This window comes from Zalophus californianus, chromosome 14, assembly GCF_009762305.2.
Source record: "Zalophus californianus isolate mZalCal1 chromosome 14, mZalCal1.pri.v2, whole genome shotgun sequence".
Classification (NCBI taxonomy): Eukaryota; Metazoa; Chordata; class Mammalia; order Carnivora; family Otariidae; genus Zalophus; species Zalophus californianus.
This window is the reverse complement of record NC_045608.1, coordinates 80,005,343-80,023,883: the sequence shown is the minus strand read 5'-3', so window position 1 is coordinate 80,023,883 and position 18,541 is coordinate 80,005,343. Positions and strand designations below refer to the sequence as shown.

General features: G+C 44.5%; 1 protein-coding gene across 1 annotated transcript in view; it reads right to left on the bottom strand.

Moving 5' to 3' along the window:
• The window catches only part of TNFRSF11A (TNF receptor superfamily member 11a), a 56,783-nt gene that overhangs the window by 9,537 nt on the left and 28,705 nt on the right, over nt 1-18,541 (bottom strand). The window contains exons 5-9 of the mRNA XM_027577014.2: nt 16,217-16,310; nt 14,597-14,691; nt 12,961-13,074; nt 9,582-9,634; nt 7,525-8,275 (exon numbers count right to left, since the gene is read on the bottom strand). Coding sequence (XP_027432815.1) covers nt 7,525-8,275; nt 9,582-9,634; nt 12,961-13,074; nt 14,597-14,691; nt 16,217-16,310 — 1,107 coding nt within the window. The remainder of the gene's footprint in view (nt 1-7,524; nt 8,276-9,581; nt 9,635-12,960; nt 13,075-14,596; nt 14,692-16,216; nt 16,311-18,541) is intronic.

Genomic DNA, 18,541 nt, shown 5'->3' with positions numbered 1-18,541 from the left:
GTAACCTCTTATAACTTGGATATCTTTCAGTATCGCGGAAGTGTTTGTGAATCTGATTTTCTGTACTGATAAAGAACTCAATGTTTGGGAAGACACTGAGTCCCAGAGGCTACGTACGGTGCCACTACAACACGGATCCTATGATATGTTTCCCTGATGTTCAAAGCCACTTGTCATTTGTTGTGAAACGTTCGACACCAACTTTCTGATATAGCACTGAGGCTCATCCCTTTAAGAAAAAGTCTAGTGATGGTATCAATGATACCTTTGTTGCTTTGCCTATAGTCTAGAGTCTTGGTTTCTTTAAAGTGGAATGAGAACCAAGCCACCTGCCAAGCAGTCTAAGTGCAGAATCCTACTAGAGTTGTCTTCCCTCAACGTTCATAGTTGTCTCACCCACCTCAGCTTCAACAGCAAAAAGATTTTAGCAACTCATTCTTTGAATAGTCCCAAAGCACTGAACGGTTTTCACAGAAACAGTTCTCATGCTTTTCAAACTCACTTCTTTTTACCAGCTCACCAGTTTTAACAGGATCAACTCACAGTCTCGGGACAGGGAACACCCATGGATTTAGTACGCACAGCCATTCACCAAGTGGGAGCAGAAGGGCCTGGCTGTTCTAGAGGGATCCATTAGGTGTGAGTAATCAGTGTACTGTGGGCTTACTCTACAGAGGGAGAGAAGAATGTGTGCTAATCTATGGTTAGGTGTGCACTCATTATAGTAACAACAGTAATGGAAACAACGCCCCAAATCCAGAATTTACTGAGTGCTCCCTCCACGCTGGGCTGGCTGCATTGCAAACACCAGCTCGCAGCTACTTTGCATGGGAGCATTCCAGGCTGGCTTCTTTCTCCCTTCTCTGCCTTAAGGAGGGAAACTGTCAAAGAGCCTTCTTTTTTCATGGCTTGTCTTAATGCAGACTCACCTGCCAGTCATCTAATGATGTCAATGTCATCCTGATTTTGTGGTCTCTGAAGAGCAGAAGGTGCTCTCTGCTGACTAAAGGGATGAGGTTTCAGTCCAGGAGGGTAAGAAGTGGGGAGAAACAGAGGAGAGAGCAGGGGTCTGGAAGCTCTGGTCTGGTCCTACTCGGCCCTCCCTAGCTGTGGGATTTGGGACAAGCCACCTAACAACCTCTCCAGATTTCGGTCTGCTCGTTTGTGAAATGCGAATCAAGTTTCAAGTCCTGCTAGCCTGGCGGGTGGAGCCACACAGAGTAGCACACAATACCTGTTAAATGAAAGAAGAAATGAATGAATGAGCACCCGCAGGATGGCGTAAGGGCCAAACAAGGATGGATTTGAAAATGCTCGGGGAATCGCAGGGAATCAGTCACAGGGACGCTGATGGCATTACTACTCCTGGCAGGTGGCCCTCCCAGGGAGAGAGATGGGGGGAATGTGCTGGGCAGTAATGTCATTTTTCCATCCGTGTCTTGTTGGAGGATCTCAACATGTCTTAAAGACAGAGAGGGCACTTTCCTCCAGAAATCTAACCAACTTTTGTTTTCTTTGCCAAACTAAATCATCATTATGACTGTCACTGGTCTGAACACTCGTCTATATCGTTCTGCACTGAACCCCCATAGTCTTGTTCTCCTCACACAGGTCAGTGATGACTTGCCTGTAGCACAGGGTTCAGAATGAGTTGGTAATATCCTTCTCCTGTAATACACATAAGTCCTGAATTGTCCTTCTCAATAGCAAATAATTCCTTATGATGTGCTACCTTTTAGGACAGAAGGGTGTTATAGGGTTATGCAAGTAGACCAGAGAGGGCAAGTCAGTGGGTCCCCATGTCAGCAAGCTGCATGACTGTGTGGGTGCTGTAGGGCCTCCTTTTGGGCATGGCTGGATAGCTTCTATAGTTGATATCTGCCCCAAAGGGGTAACTCTTTCCACTGAGGGCCAAGGAAGCCCCAGATTGTTCTGCTGTTGGTGGCGGGGGTGGGGGTGGGGCGGAAGCCCTTGTTGGTAGCTGGTAAGGGGAAATACGAAAAGAGAAGAAGCGTGTAGATAAGGCTTATCCAAGATGCCTTACAAAGGCCTGAGACTTTTAGTCTATTCAGCCTCCAGGAATACAAGGCAAAGCAAGGGCCCGTCACTACCCCGTCCTTCTCTTCCTCGGCTGCCCTTCTGACACCTTTCCCCTGCTAGGCTGTCCCTGGCATTGATCTTAACTTTACTGTCACTTGAGAAAAAACATAGGGTTGTAGGTATTGAAGGAAAGAACTTTCCTCACAAAAGAACCAGGGATAGTGAAAATAGTACCTTCTGGAGACAGCTGGTGGAAGGGAGGTGACCCATAGGCCAAGGTAGCCATCCCTTACTGCACAGACCCTAGCGTCCCTGCGCATGGAACCTTCTGGGCCTGGCCTGGCCACAGCCCCTCGCTCAGCCAGAGTAGTCAGCTATCCCAGACCCTTATTCTGCAGCACACTGGAGAGTCTCCAACACACAGTGAACAAAGGAAATCAATATTGATGGCACCAATTTAATAGCAGCAGAACAGTGGCTTAAGGGACAGCCTCACAATCAGATGATCAGGAGGTCAAAATAGTCTCCTCATCTCTCAACACGAGGTGACTGGGACTTGTATTTGAAGCTACCTAAAAGTGGGATTTGAGAGCCAGAATGACAGGAGGATTTTTCCTAAATTAGAGAAAGTTTGAAGAATTTCTAACATTTAAAATGGGTTGGTTGGGTTAACATTAATATTTAATGTGACTTAACTAACAAAATCTTCAGGTAACTTGAGACAGTTAAAAATAGCATTGAAGTCAACAGAAACAATGGACAAATGAAGTGTCTCATCCTAACCAGAAAGATGTCTACACTTTGCTAAGTCCATGCTTGACATGGCGGCTCCATGGAATCTCTCTTTCTTGGGCAGAGAAAAACAAGCTTTGTTTTAAGAACTCAGTCTCTGCAGAATTCACATTTTTAAGCAAGGTAATACACACTTCCCAAGAGCTTATTATGTTGTTTAAAATGCATAACGTATGAATATTAAATCACAAGAACTATAGCAAATAATACCACCCAATTGTCATGTAGATTTTCTCCCAAGGAACAGAACTAAAAATATACACAAATACACTCAAACTACCCAGGCTACATAGAGTTCTTTTGGAATTTTTTAAAAACTTATATTTAACCCATATGCTTCTCATGTGATTTTCCTTTTTATGGAAATGCAAGCTCTGTTTTAGGCATTTGGAAGAAACTGAGTATATGATGATGATAAGGGAAGGGAAGCAGTATTTAATAGTTCCATTCTGAATCATGCTTGAAAGTTACTTAGAATGGCTTACGAATGAAACTCTTCCAAAATGAGCCCCATTAGAACAGAGAGAAAGTAAGCAGGACTGAATTAAAGTATACAGTAACCAAGTTTTTCATATACTTTGAAAGAATGCATTGACTTTTAGTATCAATGAATATTGCCAACCAACCAAATAATAAAATATCATTTTTAACTTACAGGGTCAATGAGCTAATACTTGCCCTTGCAGTCCTTAGCTAAAAGCGAAACACGAGCTAGTGGATGGCATTCCAACCAGAAAGAAAAGAAAGTTAGAACTAGATAGAGTGTTGTCCATTGCTTGCGGCAGGGGGAGGGAAAGGGAAGAAAATTAAGGTAGGAGAAGCTTTATCTGTCTTTTCGGGATGGAAACGGATGGTCAAAAATAGTCATTTCAAGAGAGGGGGACCCAGGGATGGGAGACTGAGGCTGGGGAGAAACGGGGTCAACCTCCAGTGCCCTGGGCTCCCAGGAATCGGCCTTGGTGTGTCACTGCCATTTGGATGAACCAGCTCACCTTGCCTCCTCTACCCAGGACACTGAGGTCGGTCCAGGACAGCTCAGGCCAGTCCTTCCATCCTCTGCTTGGCCTCCAGCTCCCAGAACAGACTGAAAATGTGGGAGGCTGAGAGTGACTTTAGGGAACAAACAGGGGGGTACTGTCTCCCGTTCCTCTAGTTACTCATGACTGGCTGAATGGATGACCTTCACACCCTGTGACTAAGCCGCCTCGGGAGATACTGGAAAGATCAGGTGTGGCAAAGGTCATGGAAATTCCCACTGAATGGTGTGCTACCTAGAGCCCGCTTGTAGATAAAGGTGTGTGCCTGCCGGGCTCAGTAACAAAGACGGAAAGTGCACAGAACGGCGGTGGGGGGGGGGGGCGGGGGGGAGAGGGTGGCCGCTCGGCCAGCACACCTGCCCTCCCTGGTTCCAAAGTAGCACTGGAGCTGTGACTTGAAGGACAGGAGGAAGGAGCGCTCTGGAAAAGGGGACAGTGTGGGGACAGGGTGGCTCACACTAGCAGAAGCACATGACAGAACAGAAGAGGCAAGTGAGAGGTGTCTGTAGGAAAAGGGGCTGGCTTTGGCCAAAACTTAGGTTGGGGGTGTTGGGGGAGAGAAGGCCAAGGGGTGGCAGGTGGGGGGGTGGGGGTGCGGAAGGGGTGGCAAGCGGGCTGGGGGTGGGGCGGCAGGGGGCCCAAGGCCTTGCTGTCTCAAGTTACTGATTTCTTCAGTTGTCCATTCCCTGACCTCAATCTCTACTTGTTTTGCTGGTTTTCCCAAGTCTCCAGGGCTCAACAGACCCTCAATAAAGATATGATAGAAAAACAAATATGTAGTTGCTGTTCATTAATAACCGCCGTGGACCCTGTAAATAAACATCTGTTTCCAGCTCCGGAAGCGGCCGAAGCAAGAAAGTGATTTCAGGAGCCAAAAGCAAGTCCCCAGCCACTGTAGACGCATTAGTTGTAAGAAGTGATTCTTTCACATGAACTAATTTTCAGGACACAGTAAGAATTCTCCAAACTCCAGGTGAAAGGATTTGTAACCAAGGGCGCCACCATTATGTCATCAGGATAGTAATTTAAGATGTAAATTAAGAAATGGTTTTATAAGACATAACCAAATATATGTTTTTCCCGTATTGGTCTTTGCTAATAATTCTCACCGTTCTTGAAGGGTTATAACATTGCTAGAATAACCTTAACGTTGGATATTATTTTCAAAAATTACACTTGTAGAATTGTTTGAAGAACCATCATTCTCTTCAAAGGGATGCTGAGAGCAAAGGAGCTACTCGTCCTTACTGAGGAAGTGCCCAGTCATGTCATTTTCCCAGAAACCACTTGATTTGGTTGTGTGTGTGTGTGTGTGTGTGTGTGTGTGTGTGTGTGTGTGTGTGTGTGTTTTAAATACCCACAAATAAAAATCTAAAACCTTGGGCGCCTGGGTGGCTCAGATGGTTAGGCGTCTGCCTTCGGCCCAGGTCATGATCCCAGGGTCCTGGGATCGAGTCCCGCATCGGGCTCCCTGCTCCTTGGGAGCCTGCTTCTCCCTCTGCTTCTCTCTCTCTCTCCCTCTCTCTCTCTCCTCCTCTGTCTTTCATGAATAAATAAATAAAATCTTAAAAAAAAATCTAAAACCTAATAAAAAAGGCCACCTCTTTCAAGTCCCCAAGAGCAACAGTGGCTTTCAGGAGATCAAATAGGATTAGACTCCTTCTGATCTTTCACCCAAGCTCCATCCTCTTTTACACATTTATAGAACATAAATAATGACGATCTTTAAAAAAAAAAAAAAAAAAAGCAATAATGAGAAAGAGCTATTTTGACCAGACACCAGAAGGCCTGTTCATGTAGAAGTAATTATGGAGAGAAGAGCAAAGCCTCAAAAATCAGTCTGGCTGCCGCTTCTCCTGGGGCGAGAATGAATTTGGCCCTCTAACTGGCACCCACAGGCAGACTCTCCACGGACAGTTTGCATGGCGAAGCACCAGATGAAGAGAGAAAGCAGTGTGAACTTCCTACAAATTAGCACCATTTAGTTGATGACACACTTTTTTTTTTTTTCTTTTTTTAGTGCTGGAGAGATAAATGGTAATGAAAACCAGACTAGGGCACCGAGATCTGGCTTTTGGCTTCAGGACACTAAGGAAAAAAAAAATCTCTCTTTAAATTTGGCCAGCTCTTTTCTTCCAACAGCTGCTGACGTTTTCACACAGTGGCAAACATCACCTTCCTGGAGTCACTAATGGAAAAACTGGTCTGCCCCTGGCCGTGGTACCAGGACACCGTCACTGCCACACTCAGCTCGGGTCTCTCCATGCCCCCCCCTCAGCCCCCAAAACTCGTGTTCTGTATGTCTCTATGACCAACAGGAAGAAAATTAACCACTAAAAAAAAAAAAAAAAGAAATGGAATTATACAAAGGAAGAAGAGAACCAAACTTTTGGTTATGGAAATTCCTTAAAATCTTAAATGTGGAGGTCTTCGGAAGGAAAAACATCAGTTCTTTGAAAAATATCCCCCAACGTAACTCCTCCTTTTAGTCTGACTGAGAACGGATGTTACAGAATTTACACATCAGTGAATTTGTATAGTTGCAGCAAAACCACAAAGCTTGGAAGACAGATGAAAGTACATTGTTCTACCAAATAAGCCAGGAGCCATCAGCAACATGAGGCAGGAGGGTCTCTGTGTTTAGGGCAGGATCTAGCTACCTCAGGGTTATAAAATAATTCAAACAGCAGCTGCTAGCACTACTTGCTGTCTAAATAAAGAGGAAGGAATGAAAAAGAAAAGGCATCCCAGGATAAAGGAGGTCCACGAATGGGCTTTTTTCTTTTTTCTTTTTGAGGGTAGGAGGATTCTGTGAAACCCCTTAAATAGCATATATCCATATATTCGTTTTTCTGGAGAGAGCATCTACAGCTGTCAGAAGATTCTCAAAGAGATCCCCGACCCCCCCCATGTGGTGAACAGTACCCAGAGCCCTCACCGTCAGCAGCAGATTTCCTTCTAACTACATCATCAAACAGATGGTGTTTTACCCTTGTGAAAAAAAAAGTTATAATATTATAATTGGTGGGCTATTCATGCTCAAGCAGTGCTGCAGCGATAAATCTCTATAATGATTTTAAATTGTAAAATCATCCTCCTGGTTCCATAAATATATCATATGCAGCAGTTGTAAAAGGGGCTTCTCATATAAAGCATCAAAGGACAGCTTTAGTGTGTCATTAATTTGGTATAGAACCAACAAGCTACTCTGAATAAATATTAATTAATTAAGGATTAACTAAACAGTGTTGTTTGTCCCCCTGACAACTATAAAAGCTTTCTCAGGGGAGATGTGAGGTAGAGGCTGCTTTAAAGACAAAAACAAAACCCAGAGATCTGAGGGAATGCCTCAATGACAGGCGATCCTGAGATCGATGTGGACGTTGCCTCCAGGCAGTCAGTGCTGGGCGCGGGGCACGTGGAAGCCAAGAGACAGCCCCCCGGGTGGGGACAGGGGGCACAACCCACAGCCTCAACGTGGGGACTGAATCAAAACCCACCCCGCCAAAAGGCCTATCAGGAGACCAGTTTCGAGTGGCATACTCCCCATGTTAGCATCCTTCTTCCCCAAATGGTCTGTGCCCCTTGCCTCCAGACACTGCACCAGGAATAGGCCTCTCTGCTCAGAAGCAAGAGAGAGCAGAACATCACTTACCAGACGCAGGTGGCTGGTCACTGGAGGCGCTTCCAGACCCAGGGCCCCCCCTCATGGAGCCGGGAAGCCTTCGGTCAGCCCCATAGGCGGGCTGGCCGGCCCCGGCGGCAGCATCTTCAGGCGCAAGGCCCATGCCATAGGCACACTGGGGCAAGGGTCCGCTTTGCGGTGAAGCCGTGAGGGGTTCCCGGGCCTCCCCAGGCGGGTTCCCACAGTTTGCACAGCCCTCTGCCGAGCTGCCGCTGGCTGCCCAGTGGGGGCAATGGCCACCCTCCACTTCTTTTTGCAAGTCCTTTTCGGAAGCCGTGGGAATCCAATCAGTCCTGCATGGGGGCTCAGCGAAGTGGCAGCTTTCAGAATCGGCCAGGCTCTCTGTCCCAGTGAAGCACTGGCTTAAACTGTCATTCTCCCCCACCTCCAGGGGCTCAGGGAAGGGGGGTGTGGACTTGCTCCCAGGCTGAGTGAGGAACAGCAAAGAGTCTGGGGTCTGGGAGGGCCTGTCCACATACTCGTCTTCCATGGGACTATGCTGGAAGGGGTCCCCCTCGAGCTCGCTGACCAAGGGGAGCATCCTGGCACTGGGCCCGCCGCCTGCACACGCACCCTCGCAGACACCACCACCGTCTGGACAGCACATATCTTCAGAGAACATCTTCTCTTCCAGAGTCAGCAGTAGGACACCTTCACAAATTTCACGCTGACTAGAGGCTTCCATGTGAGTGTTGCTAAAATTGTTGCCCGAGGACTCCTGCTGATGTAAATTCAGAAGGCAGAAGTATTAATACCCAGAGTTATTATAACATGTTTCTGCTGAACATGGCTGAAAATGGCTCAGAATAATTATTTCCACCATAACAAGGACATAACAAACACTCATTATGGCACTTTATTTGTGTTATTTACGATTACAGAGGGGGGGAGAACCCTAAAATGGAATATGGGAACCACAGAGTCAAACTGCATTTCAAACGAATAGCATGTTTACACTAAAGCAAAGCGAAGTGCTAACTCAAGTAACTTTAGAACACAGTACTTTGTCCGTATACACTCAATCTAAATAAAAAAAATTACCGTAAACAAATAAGGAACTCTAGTTAGCTTTGTTTTCTCTGTAGTACAGTTTAATAATTCTGAAAGTACTTTCTGTGTATTCTGGCATTGAGCAAACGAGTAAACATATTGAGAATAATAGGAGTCAGGCTTCGTCCTGTTGGAGAAGAAAAGATTCAAGTCCAGGGCAGGGAAAGACCCAATGAATCCTGTGGTGTTGGGACTGGAACTGGAAGCATCAGAATGAACTCACGGTTTAAAATGTATATTCTTTATACCACAGACAATAGATCTAAGGGACATAATGGGATAATCAAAGACATTTTTAATATCACATGTGGATCAGATAATAGTTTGTACCACGATTACATTTCTTGATTTTGATAAATGTACTATGGTTATATAAGAGAATGTGCTTGTTCTCAAGAAAATCACACTGAAGTATTTAAGGGTACAGGAGCGTGATGTCAGCCAATCACTCTAAAATGGTCCATGAATAAACACACACATAATACACACTTACAGAGAGCAAATGATAATGCAATGTGATAAAGTGTAAGCAGTTGGTGGGTCTGAGTTTAGCGTGCGTGGGAGTTTTTTGTTCTGTTTTTTTGTTCTGTTTTGTTTTGTTTTTTTGGTACTATTCTCACTGCTTTTCTATAATTTTGATTATATCAAAATGAAAAGTTACAAAAATAACTAAAGAGTAGAGGGAAATGGCAGGTCCTTCCTCCTTGGAACCCATCCTAGGCAATCAAGATCAGCTCTAGAACAACAATATAAATAATGTATGCTCACAGAGATGAGGAGGGGAAGGAAATGCAAAGAAAAGAGCATTTACGATGGGCACCCACTTGGGCTTTGGGTTATTCTGCGGGGATCAATCCTGGGAATCGAGGTTCCACCCCTCAAGGAAGGACCCCATTCACAGTGGGTGAACTAATAACAGCCACATCAGCCTAAGCCATTAAAAGGATGTGAAGGGGGCACTTAAGACTTAAATTTACCTTATTTCCACTTAGGCGGCCGCAAGCCTCATTGACCCAGTGCCACAAATTAGCTAGAAAAACAAAGTAAGGATTAGAACTTCATATTATTTCATCTAATTCAGTATTATCAATCACTACGTCAGCTCAATATTTCTTTAAACACAGTCCTCTGCAAGTCTTTCAGTGAGAGTTCCTGAGAGTGAAAACATTTAAAAGAAAAATCAACCAATTCAAAGACTCCTCCTCCCCCAAACAGAACTTTCTGATCTCTGGAAAGCAAAGTATCCTCTGGCTAATGTTCCATTGAACTCCTCTGGGCAGACTCAGAGCTGCTGTTAGGACTGGAAACGTTCTCATTCCCTTTGCCACTTTCCCATGACTCCAAGGGACGGGGCGAGGCACTGCAGGGGAATGACGAAGACAGGTCCAGGGCATTGCCCTTCCAGTAGACTAGCTCACACGGATGTACAATAAAGGAAAAGTGCAGGACGGAAGGTGGTCAGACCCCACTGAGTTCCAGGGGGCCTCAAATCCTTTTCCACTATACCTGGTTGCTTCTCAGGAGGAAGAGTTATGTTCCGTGGCATAAACAAAGCACATCTCCCATTAACTTTAAAAAACAGAAGTGATGGGATTCCTGGGCAGCTTAATCAGTTAAGCGTCTGCTTTGGGCTCAGGTCATGATCTCAGGGTCCTAGGATGGAGTCCCGCATTGGGCTGCCTGCTCAGCGGGGAGTGTGCTTTTTCCTCTCACTCTCCCTCTGTGCGCTCTCTCCCTCTCAAATAAATAAATAAAATCTTTTTTTAACAAAAGTCAGATCTACGAAATGAAAAAAACCTATGAATTTATGTTCTACAAAGATACAATTTTACCCCACTTCCACTGATTATTTGATGCTAAATTCACTATAAACACTGAAGCGGGAGGCTGTCCATTGTCCAGGAGATGATCAGGTCATGATAACAGCTAATGATCCCTATCACCTGAACTTGCCTGGTTCATTTCACTTCCCTGAGTCTCAGTTTCTCCAGCACGAAATGGGAGAAATAGCAGTGCCTGCCTCCTGGTGCCGTTGTGATTTTGCGAGTACGTGTAAAATGCGTAAGCGGGGCTGGCCCAGAATAAATGTTCAATATATGTCAGGTATTGCTAGCATCTTCATAATTATTCTTGCTTCCTTTCTATAGTTTTGAAATTACATAAAAATACAGTTACCCCAAATTAAAGGAAACTTGTAGCTCTTTCCTTGTAGGGATCAGTACTAGATAATCACAAATGGTACTAAAAAATGACATTTGTACACAAGGAGATACTCATCTCTCTCTCCTGGATGCCTGCAAAAGCCCTCCTAACTGGTGTGTCTGCAACCAGTCTTACTGTACCCATGAATTTGTTTTCTATCCTACAACCAGAGGGCTAGTTTTACTTCTCTTTGCTAAGGACCAGGAGCGAGCCTGCAGGGCTGCATCATCTGGCCCTGGCTTCCCTTTCTAGTGTTTCTCCTTGCCGGCTCTGACTTTCTGCACCAGCTGCATGAACCTTAGCCAATTCCAGAGGGCTTTCAGGGCTCAGCTCCTGATCTCTGGGAGGCCCTTGCTGGCCCCAGGGTCAGACCACCCCTGTCGTCTGCTCACCTGGAGCTTTGCAACTTCCCTTTCAGCACTCGGCCTCATTCTGGGGGCCTCACCCTGCCCTGCCCGCTTCCCCAACAAGGGCACTCGCTCTGTGCTGCTCAGTAAGGAGCCCCCAGGGCCAGTCCTGCCCCCGGGGGTGGGGGGTGAGGAGGGAGGGTCCCATGTAGGGATGAAGAGAGGGCTAACAGTTCTTTGTCCTGATTCAGTAACTGGTAGGCCCATTGTCCTTCTCACTGATAAGATATGGCAGGAAGAGATTATTGCAGAGACAAAAAAAAAAAAAAAATCAGAAATCTGCTTATCTCTCATAAATGTGACTCCACAAGTGATCCTCATCATCTGAACATGCATTATTCAAAACCCTTGTTACCAGGTTGCTAGGGAAGTGGAGCGGCATCAAATAAAAATACTCAATAATGAGTAGATTCTTAAAAAAAGTCATTTAATACCGTCCTCTGCTTAACATGGGCATCTCCAAACACCATCTTCCCTCTTTAAAACTTTTGATGGCCCAGCGTTATACAACGTGATGTTAGTGGAAAGAGCAAGATAGGCGGGGTTTCAGGAAGTTCGCGCATGTGATGTGGGAGCGCTGATCAAATCACAGCAAAGCAGAGGCGGACGTGATAAACCCCTGAGTAACCCAAAATGGAGAAAAGGATAGTAAGACAACAGTGCTCCCAGAGAAGGCGATCTGACCACGAAAGCATGAAGAAATCTCTCAAGGAATCCTTTCTTAAAAATGACACTCTCGGGGCACCTGGGTGGCTCGTCGGTTAAGCATTTGCCTTCGGCTCAGGTCATGATCCCAGGGTCCTGGGATTGAGTCCCGCATCGGGCTCCCTGCTTCTCAGGAAGCCTGCTTCTCCCTCTGCCTCTGCCCCTGCCCCCCTGCTCATGAGCATGCGCTCTCTCTCTCTCAAATAATAAAATCTTTTGAAAAAACGACACTCTATTAGCCTTGTGTAAACGTCAAATATGCCGTAATGTTAAAAAGGCACTATCAAATAACTGTTTGTGAAGAAATGATTTCCAAGAAAAAAGGTAACTCCGGATGATTCGTTATAAGAATGAGCACTTAAGGGACGCCTGGGAGGCTCAGTTAGTTGAGCATCTGCCTTCGGCTCGGGTCATGGTCCCGGAGTCCTGGGGTTGGGCCCTGCGTCGGGCTCCGTGCTCGGCGGGAGCCTGCTTCTCCCTCTCCCTCTGCCTGCCTTCCTGCCTACTTGTAATCTCTCTCTCTCTCTCTTTCTCTCTCTCTGTGTCAAAAAGAATGAGCACTTAAATTTTACTGAAAACAAGAAAACTTATTTTCACAATTTTATACTCATATTTTAAGGTAAGACCCCAATCAAAACTTCCCGTCTGCCATTTACCTGAACACTTGTCTCTATTTTAAGCGGGTGCATCAGACATGTTGGTATTCTTGGATGAAGGCAACCTGCTCATACCTAATGATGCATGATCTACCTGCCACGAACACACAGCTTACAAGTCATCAGCTTCCTGAACCTGGCGTATTTTGTTTGCTTACACATCCACAGGCACCATGGGTTTTTGTTTATTTGTTTGGCCAGAGAACAATGAATCAGGTATAAAGGGTATTTCACCTCAGTTTAACTGCAACCAGTATCAAGGCACTTACTCGAGGCTGATCACCAGAGACAGTCATGGGCAGTATGTGCATCTTCCAAAGCGTACACCTAGAAATGCATCTCCTTTCTTTAAGCATAATTTTCAAAAACCATCATAGACACAGTACCTGTTAGCGCCTTCCCTTTTTTCCTATAATAAACACCAAAGATGACAGCAGCAACCAATGCCACGGATATGAAGAGAAGCAGAATAATTAAACTGGGCAAGTAAATCGGGGGTTCTGCATTGGAAGAAAATGAGAAAAAGGTGTTAAAGAGTATTTAATTTAATTCTCTGATTATTTTCATTCTTGTTTAAAAACAAAACCCTCTGAATCAAGGCCCAGAATCAAGGATGTTGGTCTGGCATTGGAGAAGGGGGACGGTCCCTGACTGTAGGTGTGCAGAGAGTGTGCTCACCTCCAGAAGGGTAAACCACACTGCAGACAGCCCCACACTTGGCGTCACTCCACGGAGGCCAGTTCACGACTGTCTTTAAAAGTGGCTACTGTAGGGGAGTCTGGGTGACTCAGATGATTAAGCGTCTGCCTTCGGCTCAGGGCATGATCTCGGGGTCCTGGGATGGAGCCCCGCATCGGGCTCCCTGCTCAGCAGGGAGTCTGCTTTTCCCTCTGCCTGCCACCCCGCCCCCGCTTGTGCTCTCTCTCTCTCTCTCTAAAAAATAAATTAAATCTTTAATAAATAAATAAGTAAAAATGGCCACTTTTTCACAACTCTAATTGTCTTGATCATGCCATCCAGTTCCATCTTTGCTTACCTACAGAACACCTCAATCTCTCCAGGTGGATGGCCTCTGGGGCCAAAGGAAGCCCCTATTCCAAAGAACAACATGGCACCAGGGTTCTGCTGGTCATGAGAACAGAACCGTGGCCATCCGGCAAAGCGTTTCAGTATTTCATCTACAACACGACATGGACTTAACCATTTCTCCCATCTTCTTTGATCACTTCCTTGCTGGAACCTTTATATCATGAAGTCTTGGTTTACGTGCCCTGGTTTCTGGGAGTCTCACCTCTCCACTCCTTCTCTTTTATTTAAAGTAACTCTTTATTCCCTCCGTTATTTTCAAAGTTATCTTTAAAATGGTCTTTTTTACATGCTACCCTGGGTAACCCCATATCCAGAATGCTTAGATATCCTCCTGCTTCCCAAAATGTCAAATCTAAACCCCCAATTGTCTTAGTTCTTTAACCCCGTTAAACTGTGGCCTGGCTTCTTACTGCTGTGTGTCCGTTTCCAGCGCTGCCATATCTGGACCCAGCTCCGCACAATCTCACGCCCCTGGGCAACCAGCATCCACCATGAACTGTCAACATTCTGTCAGGCTTTGAAACTGTACTTAAGATAAACTTGATCTACAAAATGTGCCCTATATAACAATAGCTATGTTCTAACTCCGGTTGGTGACCAAAATCTTCCACAGACACCCCTCCTGGGACTGCCACAATCCTGCCATATTTGGGCATTTTAATTCATGTTTGTAGCTCAGTTTCTGTTCTTTCTTTTTTTGTATATATGAATTCTTTATTGTTATCAATTTCTGAGTAAGGGAATTTTCTGAGGAAATTTTCAAGTAACAGCATATGTGGAGTTAAAATACTGATAAAAGTGACCACAGATAAGATGGTCCCGATGAAAAGGGAGAGGTGAACCCCTTCAGACACAGCATGTAATTCGGAAGAAATCCAGAATCGCTGACTAGACTGGGCACATCTATAGCCAACAGGTTCTGTTTAAACATACCTCTTGGAGGCTTTGCCGATGACAGAGAAGAACTACAAACCACATCTGATTTATCCGTCCCATGACGTACTTCTGCCTCTCCAAGAATGCTACAGCTGTAGAGATAAAGGTAGTTAAGTGCTTTGCTTTTATAATCTTGCTTAAAAAAAAAAAAATGCTACAGAAAGGCTCTACTCTGCTAGATTGCTAGCTTCTTCGGGAGAAGAACTGAGAGGTCTTCCTACACGTTTGAATTCCCAGTGGCTGTCCACACGTCGGAAGGGTGGACCAATGAATACGCAAAAGTAAGCACCGCCAGGATTCTCTAAGAACCACTCTGACACTATCGTCCAAAAGAAGGTGCACTGGTGTCCTCGGTGAAGAAGATTCCAAATGCCTCAATTGCCTTCGGTAGAGTGATAAACTTTTGATGAAAGCTCTTTTGAAGCTGAAACACAAAAAATCTTTTCAACATCCAATAAAGCTTGGATAAGTGGATCAGAAAATAAGTATCTAATGAGAATTAATATATTGCGGGGGGACGCCTGGGTGGCTCAGTTGGTTAAGCATCTGACTCTTGATTTCAGCTCAAGTCATGATCTCAGGGTAGTGAGATCAAGCCCTGTGTCAGGCTCTGCACTCAGCAGGGAGTCTTCCTGAAGATTCTCTCTCTCCCTCTCCCTTAGCCCCTTGCCCCCACTCTCTCTCTCTCTCTAAAATAAATAAATCCTTAAAAAAATATTGGGACTATATTAGTATTTAATTATAAGCATGCAATGAACGGACCCAGAAATTCCATTATATATATAGATATATATGTATATATCTATATATATATATGCACACACTATATACATATAATTCTACTATACACACACACATACACACATACTCACATTAAGTGTGAAACCCAGTATATATAAAGTGTATGTGTGTATATATATATATATATATGATGATTCATTGCAGAATTATTTATTACCATGACAGACTAGAAACTACCTGAATGACTACCAATAGGGAATTTATTAAGTAAAATTAAGGTACATCTTTATGGTACATCTCTACCAAGATAAATTATGGTACAAACCAAGAGTTGGCAGCAAATGTTTTCTAAGCTACAAGAAGCCACGAAGATCTAAGTGAACAAATACAGAATGAGCTTCCTTTAGCATATATTATGTTAAAAAAAAACCCAAGGTGTTTAGAGCATGCAAACATTTATATACACAGGATGCCTCTATATGCACACACACTACACACACACGTTTCTGGACCAATAAACCAGTGGTGCAGGGAAGCTGGGAAGCGTGGGAGTGGCGAGTAAAGAATAAACATTGTAAATCATTTTCAAGTAACTAAGGTTAAGAAAAGGACAAAAGAAGCTGCAACTGTAAGTCAAAATTTCAGTCCAACCGAATCTGAAAAGTAATATGGAGTTCCTGTCGCACATGAGGCTGAAGATGAGTTGGACTGGCTTGTTTTCCCCATGCCGAATTGACAGAATTTTCCCATTCTGAAACTGGGTTTGAGCAGAAGCCTCACCAAATAGAATCAGTCCGGTTTCAACCTAGTCTGAGACAGTGCAGGTTGAGTATAAAACCAACACGCTCTCCTGGCTCCTCTGCAGTTGCCACTTACTTGGTCCAGGGTTTGCATTTCTCGGTGGAAGAAAAGGCATCGGAGAAGTAGCCTAGTAGGCAGGGCTTGCAAACTGTGTCCTTGTTGAGCTGCACTGTCAAAAAAAAGAACGGACAAAGGACAAGCAAAACAAACAAGGACACTTAGAGATCGGCCAGGATGATGTTCCCGAGGACCAGAGATCAGGAGCTGCCCCCTGTGCCTCTGGCCTCCCGTTCCCATCCCTTTCCTCCTGGCTTCAGAGGGCCCCCTGTCCCAGCAGAAGGTTATAGACTTGTTTTCAGCAAGGTAACGAACATCAGTATCTGAGTTAGGTACTGACCCTCGGCTGTTCAGAGCCACTGTCCTGGTCACCGATCCTCTGTTTCCTAGCTGGGGAGCCTGCTGTCTCCTTTATTTTCACCAGGCACATGTCTGCCCACCCCTTTCAGCCTTTTGGGATTGTATCATTCTTCGTCTACAGAGAATGACAGCCCTTTTCCCGCCTTGAAGGGAAACTTCCTGTCCTGACTCCTTCTAACCCAGATAAATCTTACCAGTCCAAACACCAGAGTGATTGTAACACACTTCTCTCAAACAAAAACATTAACAAAAACAACACCCCCCCAAAAAAACCCCTATAGGTCTCTCTCTTAAACCAAGAGTTGGCAGCAAATGTTTTCTAGAAAGGGCCATACAGTAAATATCTTAGGTTTTGCAGGGCCTCTGATTTCTGCTGTAATTACTTAAGGCATGAAAGCATCGTAGTCAATATCTAAACAAAGAGACGTGCCTGTGTTCCAATTGAACTCTATTTACACCAACACAAGTGGTGGGATGGATTTTGGATCCCTGCCTTAAGCCACAGCAGTGAAAGCAGGAATTGATCCTGGTTAGGAAGCTTTCTTCAGCTCTCTCACATTCCTCATCAGCTACATTATCAAAATAGGACAAGTCTCCAATTTCCTACATCTATTAGCCTCACTGCAACTGACACGTGATGACCCTTTGGTAATTCCAATAAAGAAGAACATGGGCTTCCATGTGGTATCATAATCAGGCAATTGACTAGTGTCAAAACCACAATTTACTCTTGAAATTAGTAGCACTTCTGTGATTTATTGTCATAAATAAAACACTAAAATAAGGAATTACATTTTCTTTGTCCAAAGTCAAATGCATTCTTGATTTCTGCAATTGCCTCAATCTAGTAATCTGAGTCACCTTGTAATGATCTTAACAAAATCCCAGTTAACATCTAGCTGCTCACATGAATTCAAACAGCTTTTTACAATATTAACACAGTCTAGAAGAGTAACCCTTAAAAACAAAGAGACTTCCTAAGGAGCCACAAGTCACACATAGCCTTAAGGGCATTAAATCCATGCACTTGACTTCCACATTGACTCTTTGGAATGCTGACCTGCCAGGGGCATCCTGCAGGTTCTCCTTTCTCTTTCCCTGGACACAATCACCCTTTCCCCACTTTACAAAAGAAGGCACGCTGCTTATCCACTCCAAATCTTGCTATGCCAAAAAACAAAAACAAAAACAAAACAAAACAAAAAAACCCCACAACAAATCAAAATACTGGTAACAGCAAAGCTCCTGCGATTCAGAGCGCCTCCCTACCAAAAGACTCTGGGCCTTGTCTTGGAATCGAATTCATAAGGGAGTTGGCTGTCGTCGGGAGACTTATTTTAATAATTAAAAAATCAACGGATGCCTGGGTGGCTCAGTCGGTTACTCATGATTTCGGCTCAGGTCATGATCTCAGGGTCATGAGATCGAGCCCCGAGTCAGGTCTGCTTGAAGATTCTCTCTCTCCCTCTCCCTCAGCTACTTGCCCCCACTCTCTCTCTCTCTCTCTCTCAAAAAAAAAAAAAAAAAAAAAAAATCAAGTCAGACTTTTTTCAAGAGAAAGCTCATCTGGTTTAGTTGATACATTTGGTAATAAGGACTTACTGTACCAGTGAGACTCTGATGGACATTTTCCTCCATATGAATTGAAATGAATACTATCTTAATTCTCCTAAGCCTGTCCAAGTCTTCTGGGTTAAAACAAGATGCCTCTAAGTGAAAGATTAGCAGGTATGAATAATCATTTGTTACACCTTGAAAAAACCGCTTGGGGGTATTTTCCAGAAATCAGGAAGGTAAAGAACTCTAAGAAATACGTTTCTGGCAAAAAGGTATCTATTTCTTTACTTTTAACAAAACTGAGAACACAGCTGAGTTCTTAACTGAGAGATCATTAAAAACAGCTTTTGAGGGGCACCTGGGTGGCTCAGTCGTTGAGCGTCTGTCTGCCTTCAGCTTGGGTCATGATCCCAGGGTCCTGGGATC